Source organism: Podarcis melisellensis (assembly GCF_964234715.1).
Source record: "Podarcis melisellensis genome assembly, chromosome: 7".
Classification (NCBI taxonomy): Eukaryota; Metazoa; Chordata; class Lepidosauria; order Squamata; family Lacertidae; genus Podarcis; species Podarcis melisellensis.
In genome coordinates, this window is record NC_138539.1 from 66,215,840 (window position 1) to 66,242,521 (window position 26,682).

At 42.7% G+C, this 26,682-nt stretch overlaps 1 protein-coding gene across 1 annotated transcript; it reads right to left on the reverse strand.

The window, feature by feature from the left end:
• Positions 1-101: 101 nt before the first annotated feature.
• On the reverse strand, positions 102-26,682 carry SERPINB5 (serpin family B member 5). The gene is made up of 13 exons (XM_081919997.1): positions 26,486-26,682; positions 24,926-25,063; positions 23,919-24,036; positions 20,652-20,794; positions 19,232-19,399; positions 17,404-17,788; positions 11,638-11,828; positions 10,298-10,408; positions 9,068-9,187; positions 7,112-7,229; positions 4,647-4,789; positions 2,256-2,411; positions 102-695 (listed from the first exon to the last, which is right to left on the reverse strand). The coding sequence occupies exons 1-13, from the start codon at positions 26,651-26,653 to the stop codon at positions 291-293; spliced, it is 2,364 nt and encodes a 787-aa protein (XP_081776123.1). The 5' UTR covers positions 26,654-26,682; the 3' UTR covers positions 102-290.

Sequence of the window (26,682 nt, forward strand, 5' to 3'; positions counted from 1 at the left end):
CTGTGAATAAACAAGAGCTGTTTGAAGAATCATTGTGTCATCTGATATGTTCACCCACAACTTAACAGCATTGTAATTCAAAACTAATATTTCTTTTATCTAAAATAAAATAAAATAGAGAGGCATCAAGGGTCACATGCAACTCCCAGGCCAAAAGTTTCCCATCGCTGGTGTAAGTGGTCCCCTATTGCAAAAAATAAAATAAAAAACAGGCCTTAATATTACATTGGACAAGGCACTTTGTTTTCAGTCCTTTTCAATAAGCTGAAAGAAGGAATCTGACTTGTGTTTTAAGGGGAGCAGAGTTTGCCAAGGAAAAGGATGGCATTGCTAGGATTGTGCCGGATGCAGAAGAGGAACGGGTGATTAGCCTCAAATAGTTTATAGGACGGCAAGGATCTGTTGGAGACCACAGCGCCTGTGGCAGCGGCTGCTTTTGTCCCCACTTCGTCAACGTCCACAAAGGCTTTGTGAAGCACTTTGGATAAGTATAATTGATCCGAGGCAGCCATCCCAGAAAGGTCGGCTCTGGATCTGTCAAACACATCAATCATCCCCAGGGCTTGCAAAGGCGAGTTGAGGTCGAAGGACTCTTCAAGCTTGAACTGGGGGAGATACACCTCGACATTCTCCTCTGTCAAGTTTTCTGAGGCAGTCCAGCATGCTAAATTCTCACTGGTCATGGTGTTTTCAACCTGTATGGCAAAAAAAAAAAAAATTAAGAAACAACATGGCTAAAATAAACATCACCAGGGCCGGATTTAGTTTTAATGAGGCCCTAAGCTCCTGAAGGGATGCGGGTGGCGCTGTGGGTTAAACCACAGAGCCTAGGACTTGCCGATCAGAAGGTCGGCAGTTCGAATCCCTGCGACGGGGTGAGCTCCCGTTGCTCGGTCCCAGCTCCTGCCTACCTAGCAGTTCGAAAATACGTCAAAGTGCAAGTAGATAAATAGGAACCGCTCTGGCGGGAATGTAAACAGCATTTCTGTGTGCTGCTCTGGTTCACCAGAAGCGGCTTAGTCATGCTGGCCACATGACCCGGAAGCTGTTTGCGGACAAACGCTGGCTCCTTCGGCCTATAGAACGAGATGAGCGCTGCAACCCCAGAGTCAGCCACAACTGGACCTAATGGTCAGGGGTCCCTTTACCTTTACTTTAAGCTACTGAAGGTAATGAGGCCCTTTATATGTCCAGCTGTCCTCTGTAAACAACAAATTGCTGCTGTTTTTTGTGTTGAATATATATGGTAATATATGGACCCAATAGGTAACTAAAGCCATTTGCACATGTTGTCATGCAACCAGTCCATGCAGAATGTAGGCACCCTATATATAGAAATGAACAAACCAGTGATATTTTAGGGAGCAGGCTATTTGTTTTTTATCTTATATTTTGGAAATGTACATCCAGGGTTTTTTCCCTTTAATTTTTTTGGGGGCCCCCAAGAGAGTGGGGCCCTAAGCTATAGCTTGTTTAGCTTATACGTAAATCCGGCACTGAACATCACACACAGGAAATATATGGGATACAGAACTCCGCTTGCAGAAAAATGAAATTTATTAAATGTGCCAATATGATTGGAAGTAAAAAAAGCAACTCTGTAGCTGCTGATAAGGGATCAAGATCAAGACTGAATGTTATAGGACTAATTAAGACTTCGGAAGCAGGACAAAATAAAATGATCTCACCTTGAAATCTAGCACATGGGAGGCCACACAAAATTTATAATTGCCTTTATAATTAATATATATTTGAATTTGAATTGTAATTTGAGATTGATATAATGTGGTTTATATTGGATTTTAGTAAAATTTGTAAAATTATTTACAAAACCAAACATGATTCACTGTAAGTTATGAGGGCAAATCATACGAAGGAAACTCAAAACAGTTGAGTTTGTTAAAAAAAGTAGAGATTTTTTTGAAGGAGCGGGGCTTGAAAATGAGAGGTGCCCTACACTTGTGGAACACATTGAGACTCATTTTAAGGTGATCCAGATTCTTGCTTGGGTTGATCCTCACAGTGATCCTTCCATACTCCAGTCCTAGTAAACATAATCTCCTGGGCTTGGCCTTAATGGAAAGCAATGGTTAATTAAACCAGGAAGTCTCCAATCATGGTGTACAAGGACAGAAAGGGAAAAAGGGTGGCATGAACAAGGTTCAGATAAACTGAGATACGTATGTCAAAACCAGACCATTATTCTGCATCTCTGTGATTTATGTTTCAAACATGGTGACTTGTTTGTGACTTACCTGTTTCAAATTGCTGATGTCGTCTGGCAATATAATGATCATGGACAACACTTTGCCATGGTATGGGAGGCAAAGGATCTGTGCATCCCTCTCCATCGTGTATCCCAGCTTAAATCGACCTTTCTGGTGCATCATCTGTACATGTTTACTTTCATTCTGGCAATAGAGAAAGACGTAGGTTTAGCAGAAACACACACTCTCTGGTTGTCAATAAATATGGCAAGAAGACAGCATGCTGTTCACTTCTTGGGTCAGCCGAATGCACAAATGCTGAACAACTGTTTGATAGCATTGTACAAGCCAATTATTCAGAGGGTCATAGCTGGCAGGGGACAGGACTGGCTAAGAATGGAAGCTGTGAGGAAATAGATGATTAAAATCTCAGTTCAACCGCAAATTTGCTAGGTGAGGCTACTATGCTTGTCTGCTTCACAGAGGGTGGATCAACACACAGGAAAAAATGCTATAAATAAGTCAGAAATTAAATTGTTATAACAAAAAAAAAAACATGATGTAAAAATCACATAGAAAATTTCTTTGCTCTCTGGCGTCATCTGGTGTTGCATGTTTATACTGCATTCAAAGCGGGTTTGTTTTTTTACAAATATAGCTGAGTCCAGAGTTGCTGTTGGGTTACTTTGAATATTTGAAGTGAATTGAATGTATGCTCCATTTTTCTGTCCACTAGAGATGCCCTTTACTTTCTGCTACCTTTTCTTGGTGAATACACTGCCTCTCCCCCCGCCCCTTGGTGACATTTTTAGGAATGCCTTTTGTCCATTTTTGTAGCATTTGTAGTAAATATTGCTGAATGTTCTGCAATAAGTTGCAGGTGTTCCGTGTATTTCTTTAAAAGCGTAGCACTTAATATAATAAAAGGCAAAACCTTTTTTAAAAATGGGAAAATTTCATAATTTATTTAAGAGACCACTGCAAGCAGATGAAAACATTAGCAGGATTTTTACCTCACTTGTAATGTAGCAAACACTATGGAAAAGATGGATAGGTATAAAATATAGAATATGGAATAATATGGCAGTTGTAAATGTTGACAATAGGACCCATAGATGGAATGGGGGGAAGTCTCAAGTCATCTCTACATACGGATATGTACGGTATTTGGATTGTTATATCTCCACATGTAATCGTCCTCTCTGTCGCTGTAGAGATTGTTTAGTAATAGAGGAGCGCCCTCTTGTGAACCCTTGGAGTAAAATCATTTGCATTATACAGACTTTAGCTTAAGCTACACATATAGCAGGTGGCGCTGTGGGTTAAACCACAGAGCCTAGGACTTGCCGATCAGAAGGTCGGCGGTTCGAATCCCCGTGACGGGGTTAGCTCCTGTTGCTCGGTCCCTGCTCCTACCAACCTAGCAGTTCAAAAGCACGTCAAAGTGCAAGTAGATAAATAGGTACCGCTCCAGCGGGAAGGTAAATGGCGTTTCCATGCACTGCTCTGGTTCGCCAGAAGCGGCTTAGTCATGCTGGCCACATGACCCGGAAGCTGTACGCCGGCTCCCTCGGCCAATAAAGCGAGATGAGCGCCACAACCCCAAAGTTGCCCATGACTGGACCTAATGGTCAGGGGTCCCTTTACCTTTACCTTTACACATATAGCAGAATAAAGCTGTGAGCTGACAGAAAAGGATGTGCCACTTCACACTGCCCACATGGGCTGCTATTTATTTAGTACTCCCCAGTGCTGGATTTATGTATAAGCTAAATAAGCTATAGCTTAGGGCCCCACTTGAATTTACAATAGCTTATAATAAGTCTAAACCTTAACACTAAGAATACTATGTACAGAACACCACATCAGAAGGAAAAGAGATGGAAAGAAAAAGTGAAACTCAAGCTCCTTCTGGCCTCTTGCTTCAGCATGACCTTGAAGAAGAGATAACAGAACCATTTTACTGTACTCAGCTTCTCTGAAGGAATAACCCAAACTTCATGAACCTTCTGCTTGTTTATTTCACACAGATAAGCTTCCAAAACCCTCTTGAATTAATTAGAATAGGAAAGATCAGATCAATACTTTTCTGCACATCAGATCAATACTTTTCTGCACTAAGAAATGCAAACTGATATATATATCTAGCTCAGCTGCATTTACACAGACTAGCAGGCATTCTCCAGAGCTTCTTTCCTAGACACACATGGAGATGTTGAGGGCTGAAGCTTGGACCTTTTCCATGAGTTATGGCCTCTTGCCAAAGGAAATGCAAGATCCATGGCTTGAGCCAGCCAGCCAACCAAGTCCTTGACCTGTTCTACCACACAGCTGAGAAGGCTGGTAGAGTGCCATTGGGCCGCCATTTTGTAACATACTTGAATCAGCATTGAACATTCACACGATTCTAAAACAATAGATTCAGTTGTGCTACGATACCTCATTCAGCTTAAATTCTCTTTCTGTTGTAAGCTTTGGGTCAAACTGGTGTTCCCAAGTTGCTTTAAAGTAGACGGCATTTGCCAGCACCAGCACAGTGTCTGTCTGAATAATTCCCGGAGGGAAAAGGTCCTTGATGTTTCCTTAGAGAAAATAAATTTGAATTAATATGGGGTTTTTTTTAAGTATAACCTCACCGCCTTTCATACATAGTAAAAGCGACTGAATTGTTTTTGATTCACAGAACTGAGGAATTGTGCTTATCACACTTCCCCCAACCCCTCAATTACTGTTTTATTTTTATTTATTTATAGACCACTCTCCATCACATTGAGGTTATCCTGGGGCAGTGTCCAGCATATAAAAATAAATACAACTGTCAATAAGAACCGAATGATTAGCACAGCAGCATAAAGCTCCAATAGCAGTGGCAACTCTCATTATGAGCTCCTGTAGGTTGGACGTGTGTGGCGCTGTGGGTTAAACCACAGAGCCTAGGACTTGCCAATCAGAAGGTCGGCGGTTCGAATCCCCATGACAGGGTGAGCTCCCGTTGGCTCGGTCCCTGCTCCTGCCAACCTAGCAGTTCGAAAGCACGTCAAAGTGCAAGTAGATAAATAGGTACCGCTCCAGCAGGAAGGTAAACGGCATTTCTGTGCGCTGCTCTGGTTCTCCAGAAGCGGCTTAGTCATGCTGGCCACATGACCACATGCTGGCCAGCTACCTCGGCCAATAAAGCAAGATGAGTGCCGCAACCCCAGAGACAGCCACGACTGGACCTAATGGTCAGGGGACCCTTTACCTTTACCTAGGTTGGGGCAGCGGGCATTGCAAGTGAATTCTGCAATATGCCATTGATGCAGTAATAATACATTAGTGGTGGATTGCACATCATTTCACCTTTTTAGTAGCCCTGCAATGCTTCCTCAGTGTTAACCCTGTCGACACAAGGGCTTCGACTTATGCCATGGGGCTTTCCCTCACTCTTCCCCAGGAAAGTCCTGTAGAATCCCCAGAACATCATGCAAGGGAACGAGGATCGTTCTGCCTGGCAAACAGACATATTGGTGCAGAAGGAGCATTTGTAATAGCATGTGATTGAATTCCACTCTAAGTTTAGTAGTGTTTAACAACTTCAGTGGGCCTTCACTTAGGGCAGCGGTTCTCAACCTGTGGGACCCCAGATGTTGTTGGACTACAACTCCCAGCATCGCTGACCACTGGTCATGCTGGCTAGGAATGATGGGAGTTGTAATCCAACAACATCTAGGGACCCAAAGGTTGAGAAACACTAGCACTGTACACCACCCAGTATGGCTACCCCAAAACCTTTGCAGGCGCAAACAGTATTGAAAATTGGGGTTGTGTAAAACCACCCTGGTAGCATCATGAGTACACAAAATCATGAATGCATTATTAAAAAATAGACGCCCCAAGGAACCTCTAGCACCTGAAAGAACTTGATGGAGAAAGTCCAGTAGGGTTTTCTCCCATTTGCACCTCCAGAGGAAGAGGATCCCAGACCTGGGAACCCACAACTTCACTGGATAAAATTTAGCTTGCTGTGCAAAATGCTGTTAAAGGCCCGGGGAAAGATTTGCTCACAAATGTATTGACAGCTGCACGAATTATGATAGATAGGAAGTGGAAGGGGGAAGCAGAATATAAGATGGAAGAGTGGTATAAAGAAATATGGGATATAGCTATTAATGATAAATTAACAGGGAATATGCAGGAGAAATTATTTCAAGGAGATATGGAAGGTTGTTTGTAGAATTTGTACTGTTAAAATGAAAAAGGGTCAAACCATCACAAGAGGTGTTGAAATTTTGGGAGGTTGGATAGTTACAACGGAATGGTCTCAGTGGTGGGGTGTATATTTTTATTCTTATTTATTTATGGTTATTACTTTGTCAAAATAGAAGGAGAAGGAGAGGAGGAAGAGAGGAGGAGGAGGAGGAGGAGGAGGAGGAGGAGGAGGAGGAGGAGGAGGAGGAGGAGGAGGAGGAGGAGGAAGAAGAAGAAGGAGGAGGAGGAGGAGGAGGAGGAGGAGGAGGAGGAGGAGGAGGAGGAGGAGGAAGAAGAAGGAGGAGGAGGAGGAGGAGGAGGAGGAGGAGGAGGAGGAGGAGGAGGAGGAGGAGGAGGAGGAGGAGGAGGAATAAAGGCCTGGGGTATTGCAAGAAAAATAAGGTGGTGATCTTGGTTTTGTGCTACAAATCAATGATTCCTGCGACACTGAGTGCTCCCAGGCTGTTGCTATTCCTGAGTGGGGTGCTGGGTAAATTCACTGGGAAGTGTGGAATAATACTTGATGATGTAACATGGTCTAACATCCCCACAAACAAATGGGGCACCCTGCAGTATTTACAAGCCTCTGCCTTGGCTTTATGACTCCCACAAGAATGGATGCTCAGGAGGAATGCTCAATAAACATGTCGTCGGGAAGTGACCTTCAGCTTCCTTACCCCTTGTCTGCCTGGCAACTTCAAGGTTAATCTCCTGCCTTGCTTTTTCGGTAGCATTTTGAAAGTCGACCGTTTGCAGCGTAGCTCCAAAGATTTCCTTCGTGCGTGTGAGATATTGCTGTAGAATTTTTAAAAAGGTAAGAGAAATATTGTGAATTCCCCAGGTGAGCCATTTGTAGATGACAGTATACAGGTACTGATCACCTCTTACCTAGTGCCTTGCTGGGTAATCCATGAGACCTTCCCACAGAAAGTGAACCATTCACCCCGCCAGAGCAACACTTGATATGCAGTGTGGACTGCAGCTTCCTCTTCTGGGGCATTTGGCCACAAAAGTGAGAGGCAGATAAACACTCAGCACTCATGCAAAGTGCACAGAAAATTTAGCCAACCCTTAAAATATAGTCAAGGTATTTCTAGTTATGCACCTGTCAGGATGCTGTCAGAGGCTCCCGGCTGCTTGCCCAGGAAAGTATAAAGACAAGGAAAAGTTGCTCACAGTCCTTTTTTATTTCAAACTTTACAGAGAGAGGCTATAGAACCCAGACTCTTGGATAATGGCTTTGTCCCAAGTCTCCACCCCTCATCTCTCCCACTTCCTCATTTGTCATCATCATCATCATCACCTCCTTTACGGTACCACTAAGTACCCTCTGCCTTCAAGCTCTTTGCTCTCCTACTTTTAAGGCTCGTCGGGTTCTGGGAGATAGAGGGTCTGGAATGCTTTCTAATGACAATGTTTCAGTCGGCCGTTCTGGCTGTCCCATGATTTCCCAACTTTTCCCTTTGAAAAGTTGCCTCTGAGCTGTGACCTCCCTCAAACTACTGTTGTTAATCTATACTGTCTTCCTCTTCCTCCTCCATGGAAGGGTCAGGATGAAGAGGCCTCCACCATTCCTCCTCTGCCCAGTCCCTGACAACACCCCTCCTTTGTGGTCACAACAGCTTTTTTGGATCTAAGGGGGCACCTTTGGCCTTCCATATGATGCTTGACTCTCAACTCCCATCACTGTCAACCGGTATGGGCAGTTGTTAGGGATGAATGAAGTTGGAGTCCAACAACATTTGGAAAGCTACAGGTTTCCCACCCTTGATTTAATGATGAATGTAGCCTGGATTCAGAAGACTATCATTTAAACCTTTTAAAACTATTGGCAACAAGTCTTGGTGGGCTTCCACCTCCCCTCTCCTCCTCCTCCTCCTTCATGCACAAGAAGACTGTGAAAACATCCGCTTTTATTTTCTTTTTTTACTAAGCCACAATTTCCCATTTATGTACACTCTGGGATCCAATCAGAAACGAGGATGACCTTAGCCCAGTTGGGGTATATATCTCCACCCCCACTATTCAGCCCAGACATTGAGGTCCAGCTCTGAGGGCCTTCTGGTGGTTCTCTCACTGCGAGAAGAGAAACTACAGTGAACCAGGCAGAGGGCCTTCTTAGTAGTGGCGTCTGCCATGTGGAATGCCCTCCCATCAGATGTCAAGGAAATAAACAACTACCTGACTTTTAGAAGACATCTGAAGGCAGCCCTGTTTAGGGAAGTTTTTAACGTTTGATATTTTATCATGTTTTTTTAATATTCTGTTGGGAGCCACCCAGAGTGGCTAGGGAAACCCAGACAGATGGGCAGAGTATAAATAATATTTTATTATTACAGTGGTACCTCAGGTTAAGTACTTAATTCGTTCCGGAGGTCAGTTCTTAACCTGAAACTGTTCTTAACCTGAAGCACCACTTTAGCTAATGGGGCCTCCTGCTGCCCCTCCTGTAACCTGAAGCGTATGTAACCTGAAGCGTATGTAACCCGAGGTACCACTGTATTCTCATTATTATAATTCTGGGATGTCCTGCTCAAATCGGGACTGTTGACGGGTACAAGAGACCTTTTGCATGCATTGGGCAGCTCTGCAACTGAGCTACGCCTTTCCTTCCACAGTGAGAGATCACTTACCTTGAAAAATTCATATCCCTTCTGCATGAACAGATTGTTGGCCACATTCAGCTCATAGTCGTTACTGAGATTATTCAGCTGAAACAGAACTTTCTTGATCTCTGGATAGATTCCTTCTTCCTAGCCACAGTATTAAGAAGATTTCAAATGGGGGGAGAAACAAGTAGATTAATGGATGCAGAAATGTTTGGCAGCAAGAGCTCATTGCTATCTATTATTTTTAAGGGCTTGCAATGGAAAATGACAGAGGCCAATCATCAGCAACAATTTACCAATCAGGTATCCCGAAGCTTCTAAAATGGGGATTGCCCATCTTCAGTGAGCCTCTGGAGGTTGCTGCAGTCAGTGTATGACTCGCCTTGTTGCATGTGCCAGCCCCTCCATTTGGATGCTTGACCAATGGGCCTCTCCCTCCCCCAGTGGGTCTTCAACACTTGTCACAGGATTGCTGTATATGCTTATACTCTAAAGACTTCCTGCCTAGGGAGCTATGTGGGTGTGTTGCTGTATATTGCTTTCCTCTCCCCCCCCCCAATTCTGTTGTGTCTGTTCAGAAGGATGCTCGAGGGCTTCCAGTTCAGGGACACTACTGGCAGTGCCACTGGGGCTGGTGGACTAGGGAAGCCATAGCAACATCGCATGTGTGGTTCAAGGGATTTGTGTTGGGGAGGGTGTCATTGTCATTGTGAATTACAGTCGTACCTTGAATCCCGAACTCCTTGGCTCCCAAACAAATCAACTCCTGAACGATCAAAACCCGGAAGTGAGTGTTCCAGTTTTCAAATGATTTTCAGAAGCTGAACGTCCAGCGCGGCTTCCACGGCTTCTGATTGGCTGCAGGAGCTTCCTGCAGCCAATCAGAAGCCGTGCATTGGTTACCAAACATTTTGGAAGTCCAAGGTACAACTGTAATTGACTCCCTCCAAAAGTGGGTGACATGCGGCTTATGGGTGTGATTGCTGGCACTGTTCCTGATTGGTCCATTCCCCAGGGGTGCTGTAGGTTTGCCTGCCATTTTTATGTCATCTCCTGTTTTCCTGTGTTGCTTGCTTTCCAGGCTGTGTGGATGTGGCCATTCTACCAGTGTGTTGATGGTATATCTACCCACCGCCAACTCAGTGCAATTGGTGTAGAGGGTCGCTTGACACATTTCTGGCTACAGGTCTTGATGGTACCAAAAAAATAACCCGCCACTTAGTCCTATGGCTTTAAGAATAGTTCTGGACATACCACTGAAAACTGAGCTGCAGTATCTCTTTCGGGTTCTGACGCAAAAAGGCACATTTTACCCTCAGAAGCAGCTTGTCTTGTGCTTCCCAGAGTCCTATTGAAGTGCAGCACCTATAGCAGAAACAAGTTGTAAGCAATGCAAAGCATCCAGGATAGCAAGGAGGCAAAAAATCCCACTTACCTTGATTAAATAAACAAGAGACTACAACTGCTAAAAATATTGTTACTGCTGAAACAGCTACATTGGTTTGTGGCGGTAGTTGTTTTAAAAGGAAAGCAGGAAATGAATATGAAAAATGAAGTACGTAGCTTACAGGTTTGTACCAATGGCTTCTTTTAATCACTCTTACAGCTACTTTGAATATATAGTGTTTTGACACTCGTTTTCTTACAAATTTTCTGCTTTGCTAACACTAGTCAAACAAGTTCCTTTGTTAAGGCAATGTCCACAGCCTATCAGCTAAGTACCAATCACCTGCATTTTAAAGAGTGAGCTCTACTACCATAGAGATACATGGAAGGGCTTTCCCCATCTCACACCATGGGAATGCCATGACATCCTAGGATGAAGAACAATAGGCCAAGGGAGAGCTGTGTATGTGTGAGTCTTGGCTGACAATGGAAGCTGAAGACATAGAGAGTTGTCTTACACTGTGCTGGGGCAAAAGCTGTGGCTCAGGGTTTGCCTGGAAACCTAGTGAGGAGGCAAGAACTGTGGGAATGTTAATGCTGTCAGCTCCTCCATCCTATGCTCAGGTTGTATAGCTGTGTAAAAAAAAGCCAGCCATATATCCTAATGACACGTCAGTAACATTGACCTTCATTCCAGAGAAACCAAGTCCTGGGTAAGTGGGGAGATGTTATTGGGTTGTTGTTGTTGTTGTTGTTAATAATAATAATAATAATAATAATAATAATAATAATAATAATAATAATTTATTTCTATCCTGCGCATCTGGCTGGGTTTCTCCAGCCACTCTGGGCGGCTTTCAACAGAATATTAAAAACAGAATAAAACTTCAAACACTAAAAGGTTCCCTAAACAGGGCTGCCTTCAGATGTCTTCTAAAAGTTGGATAGTTGTTTTTTCCCTTGACATCTGATGGGAGTATTGTTTTTATTCTGATTATATATGTATAATCAGATTATTCTGATTATATATGTAGTAGTCTTTTCTGTGAACCACCCTGAGACCTCCTCCGGGTATAGGGTGGTATATAAATTCAATGAATAGATAGAATAGATAGAATAGAAGAAGGAGAAGAAGGAGAAGAAAAGCAGGAGCGCCTGCAGCCTCTTGCCGCTTAGAGATGCAATTGTATGTATTTGTTGATGCTCACCTCTTCCATCTGAGTTTTGCTGCTTCCCCTGGCACCAAGTTGTACCATGGCGAGGGCGGATGTGATACTTATTGGAGAGAAGAAGATGTTTTTGCAAGTGTCACTTCTATTCAGCTTCTTGTAAAGATCAAGACCAAAAGCAATAATTGCTGTAGGAAGGGGGTCCTTGGTGAAATTCAGATCCATGATGACTAGCAGGTGAAGGAAGGGAGAGAGAGAGATTGATTGCTCAAGTTAGGAAAACTTGACTTCATGAAACTGGTTTAGTTCTGCTGCAGATATATGACTGGAAAGCCACACACCCAAGTGGAAAGTTTTTTCCCCCACAGACCATTTTTCCTCCCAGAGCATTTCAATATTGAAAAGATCTCTTGAGGAACACCTTTCCAAGCCTATTCCTCAATTGTTCACTTTATATTCAAAGGATACGTGCAACTGGAAGTTATTAGTCAGCAGCACAAAAGCAGAATGCAGAAAGCTATAAGATTCATAAGAAACTTTTGATAACGTTGTAGAGGAAAGTAGGATTGGTATCAGGCAGGACATAATGTAGTTGGGACCACATTTGCATAGCAATTAAAACAAATAAGCCAGGCTGAAAGGCCATGCTACAGCTTTTCAAAAGTAGTCCTCAAGCATAACAACCACCACCACAATAATAATAATAATAATTTGTATACTGCCCTATACCCATAGATCTCAAGGCAGTTCACAACTTGAAAAGTGCGTGTTGGTTTTAATCTTTTTATCCTATCTATGCACTACAATGTCAAAACGTACAAGACTTAAATATCATGTGAAGTCTTGTAATCCGTGCTTGCTTTCAATGTTTCAGAAGTTAGTACCTGAGAGTAGGGATTTTTGCCAGCTTCATTAACGTATGAACCCAGAATTCTAGAGTCCCCCAAACGGATGCCAAAGTTTGGTGCTAGTTTTGTGCTAGATGGGGTATTGGTGCTAGATGGGGTGCCAGTTGCAGCACCAAGTTTCCTTCCCAATTTACATATCATGTTTAGGAGGTGGGGGTGGGGCTTTTCATCTGGACCACATCAGGGGAGAAATAGTTAAACTTTCCCTCCCCACTCCCTGGAGTTCTACTGCTGCTCTGCCCATCCCTATGGCTGCTGTGTTTTTTAAATATCTATATATATGATAATTAATTGTATTCACCCAATTAACATCATGCCTAGCTTGGCCCCGTGGCTGTAGGCATGTGAACACCTTGATTTTAACAAATTAGCCTGAATTTGTATTGTATAATGAACTGAAGGTATAAGCTGACATTTCATTTGCAAACCCACAAATTTGGGCTTCGTTTACAACCCTTAATCTGTTGTAAACGAGATGCCTTGCGAAATCAACCTTTAGGCTTATTGTTATTTAAACAATAATTTTAAACATATATTTACCTCCTTGTCTTCGGGAGTCAAGAGATCAGTATATACTCAGTATTCTCTTCCTCTGTCTCCGGCTTTCTGGAGGAACTGGAATATTCAAGGTGTGGCCACGCCCACTAATAAATATTCCACATGACCTCATGATCATTCCCGACTTCTGGTCTTCCCGCACTGATTATATTTTCTCAGATTTAGATTTGATTACACAGAAAGCTGTATATTTTAGGAGAATTCTCTTTCTTCTCAGACTATCCAAATCTGCTGCAACAAATGTCTCAGCTTCCTTTTATCACATGGAATTAGCAAACTCATCCAAATGTACTCAAAGCAGAGAAGCAGGAGTCTGCCAATACAGATTATATCAAGTTATATGAATGAAAGGAATGAGCAGGATTCGTTTTATGTTCCATTGCCTAGAGTAATTCTCCCACTGGCTCATATATGTATGTACATGTGTGCGTATGCATGTACACACACACACAGAGATGTCAAGATGATAAAGAACTACACAACTTTTAGAAGACAGCCCTGTATTGGGATGTTTCAATGTTTGACTTTTATTGTTTTTATATGTTTTGGAAGCTGCCCAAAGTGGGATATAAATTTTATGTTTGTGTGTGATTTAATAATTGTAAGCAAAATGAATACTAAACACAAGATAAAAAAATAAATAGAAAGTTGATAAAGAAAAGAGGGGATACAGCAGATTTGAAAAACACACTTTGAAAGAGAATTAAAGTCAATACATTACAAGGCGACACATCATGTGCTCTTTCATTCCCATACTGAATAAAAATAAATACATTTATTTTGATAATTATTATTTGATTCCAACCAAGCAGCTTTTGGTGCAATCTCATACCCTCATAGCAGCTAAGAGTCTTATCTGAATGTCTGCTGTCTCCCCCCACATTCTGCCTTTAGGCTCTCACCAGATGCAGAATCATGGAGTTATCTCCAGCCAAATTTTGTACCTTGTCACCATCCCCGTAACATAATTTGTATTATTGTTGTTATCTAGTCTGATGAAGAGTTCTGTAGAACTCCATTGATAGGATTGGCCTAATAAAAGTATTGTCGTAATATGGATGTTGGGGCTGTTCTCACTTGAAATGGAACTGTTTAATTCAGACGCGTAAATAAGCTTAGGAAAGTGAGTAGCCTGCAGAAAAATTACCAGACTGCTGGTAATTCTGTCCCTCCTTTGGCAGCCTGTTTGGTGACTATGCTGAGCTTCAAGAAGGGGTGTGGTACCCAATATCCTCCTCCACAAGTTTCCTCACTTGCTTCCCTCACTCATCTGCATGCAATTTGTTGTTGCCTGTAACTACCATCTTAGTTTTTAAATACAAGGCTGCTTTAATTGGTAATACCTCTTTGTATGTTGGGACGTGGGTGGCGCTGTGGGTTAAACCACAGAGCCTAGGACTTGCCGATCAGAAGGTTGGTGGTTCGAATCCCCACGACGGGGTGAGCTCCCGTTGCTCGGTCCCTGCTCCTGCCAACCTAGCAGTTCGAAAGCATGTCAAAGTACAAGTAGATAAATAGGTACTGCTCTGGCAGGAAGGTAAATGGAGTTTCTGTGCACTACTCTGGTTCTCCAGAAGTGGCTTAGTCATGCTGGCCACATGACCCAGAAGCTGTACTCCCGCTCCCTTGGCCAATGAAGCGAGATGAGTGCCGCAACCCCAGAGTCGGCCACGACTGGACCTAATGGTCAGGGGTCCCTTTACCTTTGCCTCTTTGTATAATACCCAAAATCAAAGTCAGAATGAACAGTTTAGATATAAGATTTTTTAAAGAAAAGGAAATAGCTTAATGACAATAGACAAGGTAGCTAAACAGGCATTTATTCTCACCACTACAGTGGCCCCATAGTAAAATAGCAGAACTTCACTGTTGTAGTTATAGTTGCTGCCTTCTGTTTTGGTTTGCAGTTCAGATTTAGTGCTTGCTTCACTGCACGGGTGCACAATAATTCTCTGGGCAGAATTATTTCCTCCTCCTTCTTGTCATGTGGGTGTTGCTGTGCGATTTCTCCATAGAGATACTATCCAGGCTCAGACCTGCTGCAACTTGTGAACTTTTCCTGAGATGAGGTGAGTTGCTGAGAACCTCAAAAGCCTAGCTATTGAAACTGGAAGGGTGTGGAAAAGTATATGCTTGAGTGCAACTTAGTAGTTCACATGTACACGTAACGTTCCTTACAATTTAATGATTCACTGCTGACTCATCTGAAAGCGTTGAGTCTGCAATAGTTTGGAGCCATAGGGAGGCTTACTCATGTATGTACCAGCCCCATGAATGGAAAGAGCAGAAAACTTGTGTAGACTTCAGTTTCTAAAAGCAACCTTCTTCTCTCTCTAGGGTGTGGTTCACACATGTATGCACAGCACTTGATTTCTCATCACTTGAAGACTTGAATACATAAACTGACTCCATTGCAAACTGAGTTTGAGTTGAAATTATATTCATTTATTTGTTGCCTGCTTTTCACCCCAAGGTCCCCAAGGTCCCAGGGTGGGTTACAACACTAAAACATATTAAAAACAGATAGATGATAGATGATAGATAGATAGATGATAGATAGATAGATAGATAGATAGATAGATAGATAGATAGATAGATGATAGATAGATGATAGATATTCTAAAAATATACACCTCAAGTGTCAAAATCCAGAGTAAAGAGGTGTATCTTCCACATTCTCTGGAAGCTGTATGATGAAGGTGCCAGACACACTTTGTGGAGAGGCAGTTCCATAGCTTAGGGCAGGGGTAGGCAACCTAAGGCCCAGGGGCTGGTTCCGGCCCAATCGCCTTCTAAATCTGGCCCATGGAAGGTCTGGGAATCTACGTGTTTCTAACATGAGTAGAATGTGTCCTTTTATTTAAAATGCATCTCTAGGTTATTTGTGGGGTATAGGAATTCGTTCACCCATATATATATATGGTCTGGCCCCCCACAACGTTTGAGGGACAGTGGACCGGCCCACGGCTGGAAAATGTTGCTGACCCCTGGCTTAGGGGTTGCCAAAGAAAATGCCCTCTCCTGGGCTGCTGCCACCCCCAAGCCTCTGAGGGCAGAGGAACTACTAAGAGTGCCCCTCTCTGTCAATCTCAACACCTAAGAGGGTCTGTGGGGAGGGAGGTGGTCTTTCAGATATTTAGGGCTCTAAACACTAATGTGGGTATCTGGATTGAGCCCAGAAATCAGCTGGCAACCAGTGCAGCTGTCTTAAAACAGCGGTTGTATGAGATCTAATTGGATCCCTAGCCAGTACCTTGGTGTAAACCTCATGGAACACAGTGGAAATAACATACATTTAATTGCTCCATTAAAAAAAAGATTTTGGACCTTACTTTTCATTTCCTATATAACAAATGGTGTTGCTGATTAAATTCCCTTCTCTCCTGGTATCTGAGGCCAGATTTTATGAGGTAAATGCAGGGCCAGCCAAAGAAATTTTGCTGACTGAGGCAAAATACAAGATGGCCACTCCTCCCCATGCCATGTACAAAAGCTGTCCAAGCTGGCAGCTGAATTGTATTTCAACACCCTCCACTGTTCCTGAGGGCAAAAGGTGAGAATAGGGTGCAGCATAGACTGAATGGCACACACAACTCTGTCTACCCATCACTGCTGAGACACCTCCCTCCCTCTGTCTAATGATAGGGCTGGGCCCTAGGTGAAGGTCAACACTTATTCCTACATAAACCATTTATCTTTGGCAATAAGAGAAGACACTCAGTTTCTGCAATGCTTTATTTGGAATGATTTAAGGTAATCTTGATGACCAAACACAGGTAGCAGGAAGGGAGTTAACAAAAGATGAAAACTTACATTTTTACTGTATTCAACTTGAATTTGGTTCAATCCCACAATAATAACTGGATTTCAATTTTAGAACAATTCTTTCCCCACAGGCAGAAAACAGCATCAAATCAAAAGCCATATAAACTTAAGATGTCAATTATTCCAGTAACATACTGGTATTTTACTTCCAGAGGGTTGTTGTTGTTGTTTTTTTACATCTGAGGAGATGCTACAAGTATTTCCCAAGGCCCAAAATTCCAGAAAAGTAATTAATTACTGTAGATGAGTAAAAAATGAACCACATTATTTTGGACACATAATACAAAGTTACATGCTATGTTAATTGCTGCCTCTGGAAAGTGCATATTGTCAATTCTGCTTTGAGTAATAACTTCATGTAGAAAGTAAGTTGTACAGCCTACTCAAAATATGAAACAGCTTAGATTACCTTTCCAATACTTCATACTCAGCTTTGAAAGGTTTGCAGAAAAAATGTTGTGATAGAAATATATAAATCAGGCTTCTGGTTAATTGCTTTTTTCTGTTTAAGGAGAACAGAATCTGCCAGCAAAAACAATATTGCGAGTTTTGGTGTGCCGGAAGAAGAAGAAAAATGGATGATCGGCCTTAAATTCATCTTTGTGTTGCAGGATCCGGTACCCTGGTACGTCTAGGGACTCTGCCCCTTCTTCAACAACTTCCAGAGAGACTTTGTGGATGACCTGAGACAAAACTACCCCTTTGGTCTCTGACATTTCAGAGAAATCTGACGCACTCTCATCAAACATGTTGGTCATGCCAAGACTTTCTAAAATTGGCTTGAAATCGTATTCCCCATCCACTTTGAATTTGGGAAGAAACACGTTGACTTTTGTGTTTGCCATCACACTTGGATTTGTCCATTGTATGAGCTTCTCGGGGGTGAGTTCCTTCTCAAGCTAAAGACATAAGGCAAAACAGCAAATGAATTAGAGTATCAGTGGTCACAGTGCTCTGTTAGCCAGCCAGTCCATTAGTTGCCACAATAAACTGTAACAGAGCTGTCTAATGTCTTACAGATACATAGCTGAAACCACGTGCAACGATGCTACAGCAGTTTCTAATGCAAGAGTACAAACATAAATCCGTCTTGCAATGCTGTCCACCCGGCACAACCCCCAAGCAATTAGGATACGGTTAGAATCATAGAATCATAAGAGTTGGAAGGGACCGAAAAGAATCTCATGCAGAAATCTCAGCTAAAGCATCCATGACAGATGGCCATCGAAGTCTATGGCAGACTTGAACAACTTGTGGCTTCCAAAGTTGGATGCAGCCCATCAGCCATTTATGGGAGGTTCAGGAAACCTGGTACGGCTGGCTGGTTGGGGCTGCAAAAATAGTGGGGTTGTCAAACACCTGGAAAGCCACAATATACAGAAGGGGTTCATTTGGCTTGGTAAGCCACAACTTAAGCAGGTCTGAGCAATGCTGGCAACACACCCTTCTGTCCCTGTGAACAATCTCTATGTTACTCTTTGAGATGGCGATTGTCACCTGTTGCATTGGTGCAACATTTTAGCATCACTAAAGGAATAACACTAGTTACCAGGGATATGCACGGCCCCACTTCCCGTGGGCTGGGCCAACCCAGGGATCACCCACCACAGGAGCCAACTTTTAGAGAGCCAGTGTGGTGTAGTGGTTAAGAGGGGTAGTCTCGTAATCTGGGGAATCGCGTTTACTTCCCCGCTCCTCCACATGCAGCTGCTGGGTGACCTTGGGCTAGTCACACTTCTCTGAAGTCTCTCAGCCCCACTCCCCTCACAGAGTGTTTGTTGTGGGGGAGGAAGGGAAAGGAGAATGTTAGCCGCTTTGAGACTCCTTCGGGTAGTGATAAAGCGGGATATCAAATCCAAACTCTTCTTCTTCTTTACCCCCCCAATAAAATATTTGAGGGGGCTGCCCCCCAAAGTTGATGGGCAATGCCATTCAAATGGTATGCGTGCACTGCATCATGTGATCAATTATGCAGGGCAGGGCTTATCTGCCCTCCCCAAAATATTTTATTCAAGTTGTCACCCCTGCTACCCCTGGATCAATGCGGGGGCAGGGCTAGTGTTTAATTGGAGCTTTTAAAACCCTAATGAAGCATATGGTCAGGAACGAGTGGTTTCCCTGCAGGGAACACACTGGTGAAGCAGACCCCTGTAGCTTTCCTGCCCAATACCCCGACTCCTGACAGTTCTGGATGACTCTGGGCATCCTGACCCAGGGCAATTTGGAGACATATATATTTGCTCCCTTCTCAATGGACCATTATGATGCATTTAAGGATGAGGGTGACCAACGTGTAGATCTTACTTGAGCTATCAAAGAGGGCTTTCAAATGGGTTTTCTACCTGTTCGAGTCCAGTGGTATCATCCTCAATGTCTTTGGGCAGCAAGATGAGCATGCTCATGTGCTTGTTATGACAGGGCAGCTCCAGAATCTTGACTTTTAAATCGTTTACGTAACCGAGGCAAAACGTAGCTTCCAGGTTCATCATCTGCACCGGCTTGGTTTCCGTCTGTTAAGAATGAACAAAAAATTAAAACGAATTTGCTTGAACGCTCATTGTGGATGATCCCACAATGGGGATCCCCGTTGAGCATGTTCACATTCGCCTTCCTGCATTAGAAATGTGCCTGGAGAATGAGTTCTCAGGCAGTTTCCAGGCAAGGTTTACCACTAGATAAAATGTATTACTGCTCAACTATGTGAATGCATATGAGACAACCCTTTAATGGTGCAATCCTATGGTTGCCTAGGGGGCAGTCGTAAGGTGGTGGGAATTATGAAGGCTGTTGAACTCTCTCACCCAGTAATAATTGTTGTTGTTGTTGTTATTTATTTATTTATTATTTGTACCCCGCCCATCTGGATGTAATAAAAAAAAAAGGAACACACACTTCAGGGTTTGACGTGGTTGTAATCCAAAACGGTTGTAAACCAAGGTACCACTGTACAGCTTAAGTCAAGGTTTGTGGTTTGCTTTAAAAGCAAGGTTTGCTTTTAAAGAACACAGACCTCTCACTGGCTTTCTGGGATTTCTGACAGAGCTTTAAGCAATGTGATGCTTTGTGAACAAAAAACTTGTCTTTCAAATCATAGAGTTGGAAGGGACAATGTAGCCTCTCCACTAGTACAGCATCTCTAATGGGGGGCCATCTGCCCTATGTTTTAAAACCTCTAATGAAGGAGAGTCCACCCCCTTCTGAGACAGCCTGTTCCACTGCTGAATGGCTCATTTTGCCAGCCTTCTCTTCCCAATGTCTGATCAGTTATTGTCGTGCAAACAAGTATGTTAATTCCTATGTTTCCAGGAATCCAGGATCAGAAAGGAAAGGAGGAGAGGTGGTGGAGAATCATTCAGCAACTGGATGATGGAATAGTGGTTACTTAGTTATGGTATCTATGTAAATATATTACGGCTCAATTGGCATGACCCCAAACCGTCTCTCTGCTACACCATCAACTGCAACATGCTAAGTAGTCATCTTATGGTCAATCAGCTTTAACTGCAGTATAAATATCTCTATGTCTTCTAATCATGTTGCCCGTATGCTTAATACTGGTCTTTCTGTGAAACAGAGCCTAAGGGAACATTTTGCCATAGAGCACTGCTTGAACTAGGTGGTGTGGATAGAATCAAAGACTGCTTTAAAAGCTCAGAAGGAAGTCAGGGATTTTCGTGTAATATTTAATTTCTGTTTTGAATACGGGTTCTATCTGATAAATGAGATACCATTATTTTAAGGGGGGAATGCTTTCTTCCATACCTTGTTTATCCTAAAAGGACATTCCTTAGTTTGCGCCTCAGGAAATCTCTTCATCCAGTTGGTTACAAAATAGGCAGCATTTATCAAGAGGATCTTTGTCTGGTCATTGACAGTCCCCTCAATCAAAATATTCTCCATTTTACCTGCAGGTGCATTAGAAATAATACTTCATTAGAACAGTATTCACACACACCCCAAATGTCAGAGGTACTGGGTCACAGGTACATCCTGCCAAAGTTAACACTTTAGGATAATTGCAGTTCAACAATTTCCAGAATAATTGATGAGGAACAACCAACGTGGTGACTTCCAGATGTTGCTGGACTTCAGCTCCCATCATCCTTGACCATTGGCCATTCTAGCTGGGGCTGATGGGAGTTGTAGTCCAACAACATCTGGAGGACACTATCTTGACTTTCCCTGAACTAGATTCTTAAAGTGTCAACTTCATGTCATAAAACAGGCAAATTGACTGCTTGCAGAAAATGTTACCTATGAAAGGTAGATCCACAATCAGATCTTCCATCTCTTTTTTTAAAAAAGTGTGTGTGTGTGTGTGTGAGAGAGAGAGAGAGAGAGAGAGAGAGAGAGAGAGAGAGAGAGAGCGCAAACTTGATCAGGATTGCAGAGCTAGGGGAAGGAGAATAAGCCTGTTTCCAGACTGTTAATTGCCTTTTTAGGAAAAAATATGCATGCACTCATACTTTTGCCCTGCTATTGACACTTATAATTGAGAGCCCATTCATGCAATCACTAATTGGATGAATGAAATCACATTTAGTTTAGTCTGCAGTGTTTGCTTGCAAACAAGCACACACATGGCCTCAGGGGTGAGGTACCTCATTTACCTCCACAAAAAGGGTGTTTGAGTGTTATTGCTATGTTCTTGCCACATGGGGGCACTCAATACAAAAATATCATGCAGTGGTTAAGGCTTCAAGTGAACAGCCTTAGGGTTGCCTGTCGACAGCATAATTACTCTCTGCCAGTACAAGGTATGGCGAAAGCACACCTAATATCAAACATCTGTTTTCCTTTGGAGTAAAAAGGAAGGTGTGCTTCCTTTTGTCTGTCCGGAACCTTCCAGTGATCGGCTTCATTGGGTGACCTGAGTTTTAGTATTGTGTAAAAGGGAGAACAACTTCTTTCTATCCACATTCTCCACAAAATGCATATTTTTATTCAGGTGTGTCATGCTTCCCAATACTCACATTTTCTCCAAATTAACAAGCCCCAAGTGTTCATTTGATTTCTTTTTTTAAAAAATCCTGAGGTATAGCTAAGTTAGGGTGTCAACTATATTACAAGAGAGATCCAAGTGCATATTGTAAATTTAGGTTTGCGCAATTAGTAGATTAGAGCATTTTCTTGCCAGAGTGCAACAAATTCACTTTTTGAAATAATCAGATTTTTTTTATGGTTTGGAAGGTGAAAATGCATTGAAAAGTGCAGGATAAAGAAGTGATGGAAGGGAAGACAAGCTGAATGCAGAATTTAGGCTCATTGTCATATAACTGTCCTGCAAACAAATCAGAATAAAGAACAGATATCTAACCTCCATGTAAGCTTTGTTCAAGCAAATCAGGACAAGTGCTTAATAAATAGTCATCTGGAGGAGCCCTGTGTCTTGTTGCAGCAAGAACAACAGAGCCTTGAGGCACCTTAAGGATTTAACAAATATATTACGGCTTAAGAAACAATAATGAAGCAGAGATCACTTCATCAGCTGCATGAGGTGTTATAGATCATGGGAGTTAAATGAACTGATGGCCACATGTACTAACAGCTCACACAACTTCACTGAAACTACTGGGGGATTTTACTTCAACTCTAATGGAGTCAGGATTGGATTTGCTGGCTTTTTTAAAAAAAAGAAGTTGAAAACATTTCAATGCAATATGGTATACCTAGCCTCTGCATTCACAGAATTTCCTTTACATGCATGTGGTTCATGCCTTCCATCAACCAGACCTATTACTGTATTAGATAAAGCTAAAGGGACCCCTGACCATTAGGTCCAGTCGTGGCCGACTCTGGGGTTGTGGTGCTCATCTCACTTTATTGGCTGAGGGAGCCGGCGTACAGCTTCCGGGTCATGTGGCCAGCATGACTAAGCCGCTTCTGGCGAACCAGAGCAGCGCACGGAAACACCATTTACCTTCCCACCACAGCAGTACCTATTTATCTACTTGCACTTTGACGTGCTTTTGAACTGCTAGGTTGGCAGGAGCAGGGACCGAGCAACAGGAGCTCACCCCGTCACGGGGATTCGAACCACCGACCTTCTGATCGGCAAGTCCTAGGCTCTGTGGTTTAACCCACAGTGCCACCCGCGTCCCTGATTATTGTATTAGGGGACTTTAAACTGCAGTTTTATCACAGCAACCCAGGAGGAGAGCTTTTTCTCTTTGTGGTCCTGCCAGGTTTTGGGTGCTTTTGCTGCTTAAAATGATCAAAGAGGGAGAAAGGGCAAACTTGGCCCTCATATATTATGGAGAGGAAAGGAAGGATCAAGCTAGCAAGAGGCAGAGGGGTCAGAACAGGAAGAAGATCCTCGTGAGAGGGTCAGGTGTGAGGTGCAATTGTGTGAGGAGCTCCAATCTGCCAAGGGTTTCTGAATGCTGTGGAGAAAAGGAGTTCAGTGTGTTGATGGAGGAATGAAAGAGCCATTGCTGGGGTTTAATAAAATATGGAGCAAAGCAGGCTGGGAAAGAAGTCAGACCCTCCAAGTGTCCCTATTTCCAAAGTACAATCCTGGATTTACAGAAGCCACCCCAAACTCTGATTTGACCCTGGAATGTTCCACTTTTCCTTAGAACATCCCTATTTTCATCGGAGAAATGTTGGAGGGTATGGTATGTGACCCCCCCAAGCCGAGCAGATAAGTAACTTTACAACCTTTATAAGATATCTGAGGGCAGTCCTGTGTATAGTGAAGTGTTTTAATGTTTAATGTTTTATTATGTTTTTATATGTGTTGGAAGCCACCCAGAGTGGCTGGGGCAACCTTGTCAGATGGGTGGGGCTTAAATAAAAAAAATATTATTATCATTATGGGACAGGACGTCCCTATTTTTGTTGGAGAAAGGTTGGAGGGTATGAGAAGTTTCTCTGAAGGTCCCTGGCAAAGTGGAAAGTGCCATTTTAATATTTGACCTATGGTGAGTTCCACTCTGAGGGGCACTCCTGATTCAAAGAGTTTGTTCATTAGAGTTCACTTCTGTGTTTAAGGATTTTGAACAGAGCACTCTGTTAAGATACGCTTACCATCAGTGAGATCAGAAACAGATTTGTTGATTTGCAGTCTGGTGTCTTCTGTTTTCTCTTTGAAGTCCACTAATTCCAATTCCGATGGGAAGGGTCTTTTCACAGAACTTACAAACTCCTGAAAGGCACGAGGAGCCAAGTTAAGTTCTAATGCATAATGCTGAACCAAACTTCCTAACAGATGTGCCCAGTGGCACTGACACCATTTCAAGAAAGTGGGTTTTGTATAACCATTTTTCTTCTGCTGGAAGTGAAGCTTTTTTCAATCACTGATGAGAGTGGGGGCTTGCTCCATGTGGCAAGCTGTAATGCCTGTGCTGAGGGAAAGACCATAATAGCACAAAGTTGAATTCCACCCATTATGCATTTTAATCCAGTGTACAATATAAGCACGCACAACTTAAGGCGAAACCCCTTAACAAAAAATATGTGTGATTTAAACATCAATTGTAATGGTACTATAGCTGTTGTTTATGGGGTTATGATTTTGAAGGGAATGTAATTGAAATTATTAAGATTTTGGAACACAGAAAATAAAATAAAATAAAATAAAAAACCAAAGAGTAAGCCATGAAATCTAACACGTGAGGAAGCCACTTTAACTAAATTGTATAATTTGGTATATAAATAATTGGTTTTATTAATTGGATAAAATTGGCATTGTTATAATGAGGCTGTTATTGGAATGATATTGAAAAATCAATAAAAATATTTATTTTTTAAAAAAAGAAAATCTGTAAACAAAATACAATGCAACTCGTGCAATAAAACTATAAAAAGAGAAAATTAATGTAATTTCAAAGGAGGTTTTACAAAGAAAAAAGTACAGAACATGTTTGAATAAAGTGCAGGTATTTTTTTATTATTATTATTATTATTATTATTATTATTATTATTATTATTATATCAATGCCGCCATGTAGAAACACTATTTACAGTAAGATTTAAGCCACCATAGTCAACCAGTTGACCCAGACAGAAACAGCTAGAATTTCTTAGCAGCTTACCATAGTGGGGTTAAGGGACTTTTCTACAAAGAGACGCTTGACCATTTTCAGAGGATAAAAAGAACTAAGTTTGGCAGCATCCGTTGTTATTGTTTGGAATCCGAAAGGCACATCTTTGACATCTTCTAAATGTAGGCCCTGTTAAGAAATTAGTTTAGATTTTAACATTGCTTCCATTATGCATCTCTGAAAGTACTGATCTGTCAACACAATTGTGCCAAATATCCTGTAACACATAATGCAGTGTGTGTAGAAACTTCTTACACTCAGGCGGGGGCAAGAGGTGGGTTGGTGGAGGGAAGGGGAGACTGGCTGTCAGTTGTCCATGGCAGAGGAAGGTGTGGAGAAGTGTAGAGGTGGGAGAGGAGCCAGCAGTCAGGGAGGCCCCCCCAAAAAATATTTTGTTCAAGTTGGCACCTATGCTCCTAGGGCTGGCCCTATCATTAGGCAGAGTGAGGCAGCTGCCTTGGGTAAGAGATACTGAGGAACTTGTGTGTGTATCACACAGCCTTCCCCACGCTGTCTAAGCTAGCCCACATTAAGGTATGTGGGATGATGCTGTCCCATTGGCAGCACTGTCCGTCTCACTGACTTCTGCAGGTGGAATGGGGGAGGCGTCATGTTGCCCTTTGCCTCAGGCGGCAAAACATCTTAGACTGGTGCTGCATTTTCCTGATGAAAATCACACCGCCCCCAGCTGCTATTTGCCACTTAGGAGGAAACTTACAAGTACCAGCTGTATTTTGCAAACAACTGCAGGGGAATTGAGAATAGATATGAACTCCTTTGCAGCAAGGCTCCCTCCCCAACACTCATTTAGAGCAAAGTTAATGCTTTGCTCCTGGCTACAGGGCATTATGATCTCATTGCATATGATTCCTGATTGGTTGGGTTTGCTCTGCCTGGGACAGCAGGAAGAAATGGCGCCGCCACAACAGCGACAGAGGAGGAGGAAAACAAATACTATAAACAGCAGCAACAACATAGGTAATATTTAAGATAACTTTTTAGGTTCTCCAAACTCCCTCCTTAACCCCAAAGATGTTTACAAGCAAATATGAGAGCCAGTGTGGTGTAGTGGTTAAGAGCGGCAGTCACATAATCTGGGGAACCGGGTTCGCGTCTCCGCTCCTCCACATGCAGCTGCTGGGTGACCTTGGGCCAGTCATACTTCTGTGAAGTCTCTCAGCCCCACTCACCTCACAGAGTGTTTGTTGTGGTGGAGGAAGGGAAAGGAGGTTGTTAGCCGCTTTGAGACTCCTGAAGGGGAGTGAAAGGCGGGATATCAAATCCAAACTCTTCTTCTTCTATCTAGTGCAACCTTAGGGCATGTGAATGTGTGTGTGTGTGGTCTCATGTTATTAAGGGGGAAATGTACATTTTTAAATAAAAACATTTTACACACAGAGAGAGAATTCTGGAATTCTAGTTTAGTCCTCACAGAGCTACCCTTTGAAAAACTACAGTTCCCATGATTCTTGGGGCAGGGAATGTCCTTTGAATGTCCTTTAAATGTATGTGCTGCGTTATCCTACATCCAAGTTGGAAGCGGAAACCTACCTGTTTCATTTGGGTTGCTGTGTCGCCCTTGGCAGCTTTGTATGCAAGAGCCAGTGAGGTTGAAGTGCAAAGGGGAGCGAAAATAATATTAGCAGTTTTGTCCTTTTCGGCCAGTTTCTTCAAAACGTCAACCGCAAATGCAGTGTTTGCAACTTGTAGGGCGTCCATTGCTGTGGTTCTGAAACAGAAAAGACACA

Coding starts and splice junctions, on each gene's coding strand:
- SERPINB5 (XM_081919997.1), bottom strand. CDS start 26,653: ATGGACGCCCTACAAGTTGCAAACACTGCATTTGCGGTTGACGTTTTG. Junction 17,789..19,231: donor ATACCACTGGACTCGAACAG/GTAGAAAACCCA, acceptor TTATGTCTTTAG/CTTGAGAAGGAACTCACCCC. Junction 4,790..7,111: donor AGTTGCCAGGCAGACAAGGG/GTAAGGAAGCTG, acceptor ATTTTCTCTAAG/GAAACATCAAGGACCTTTTC.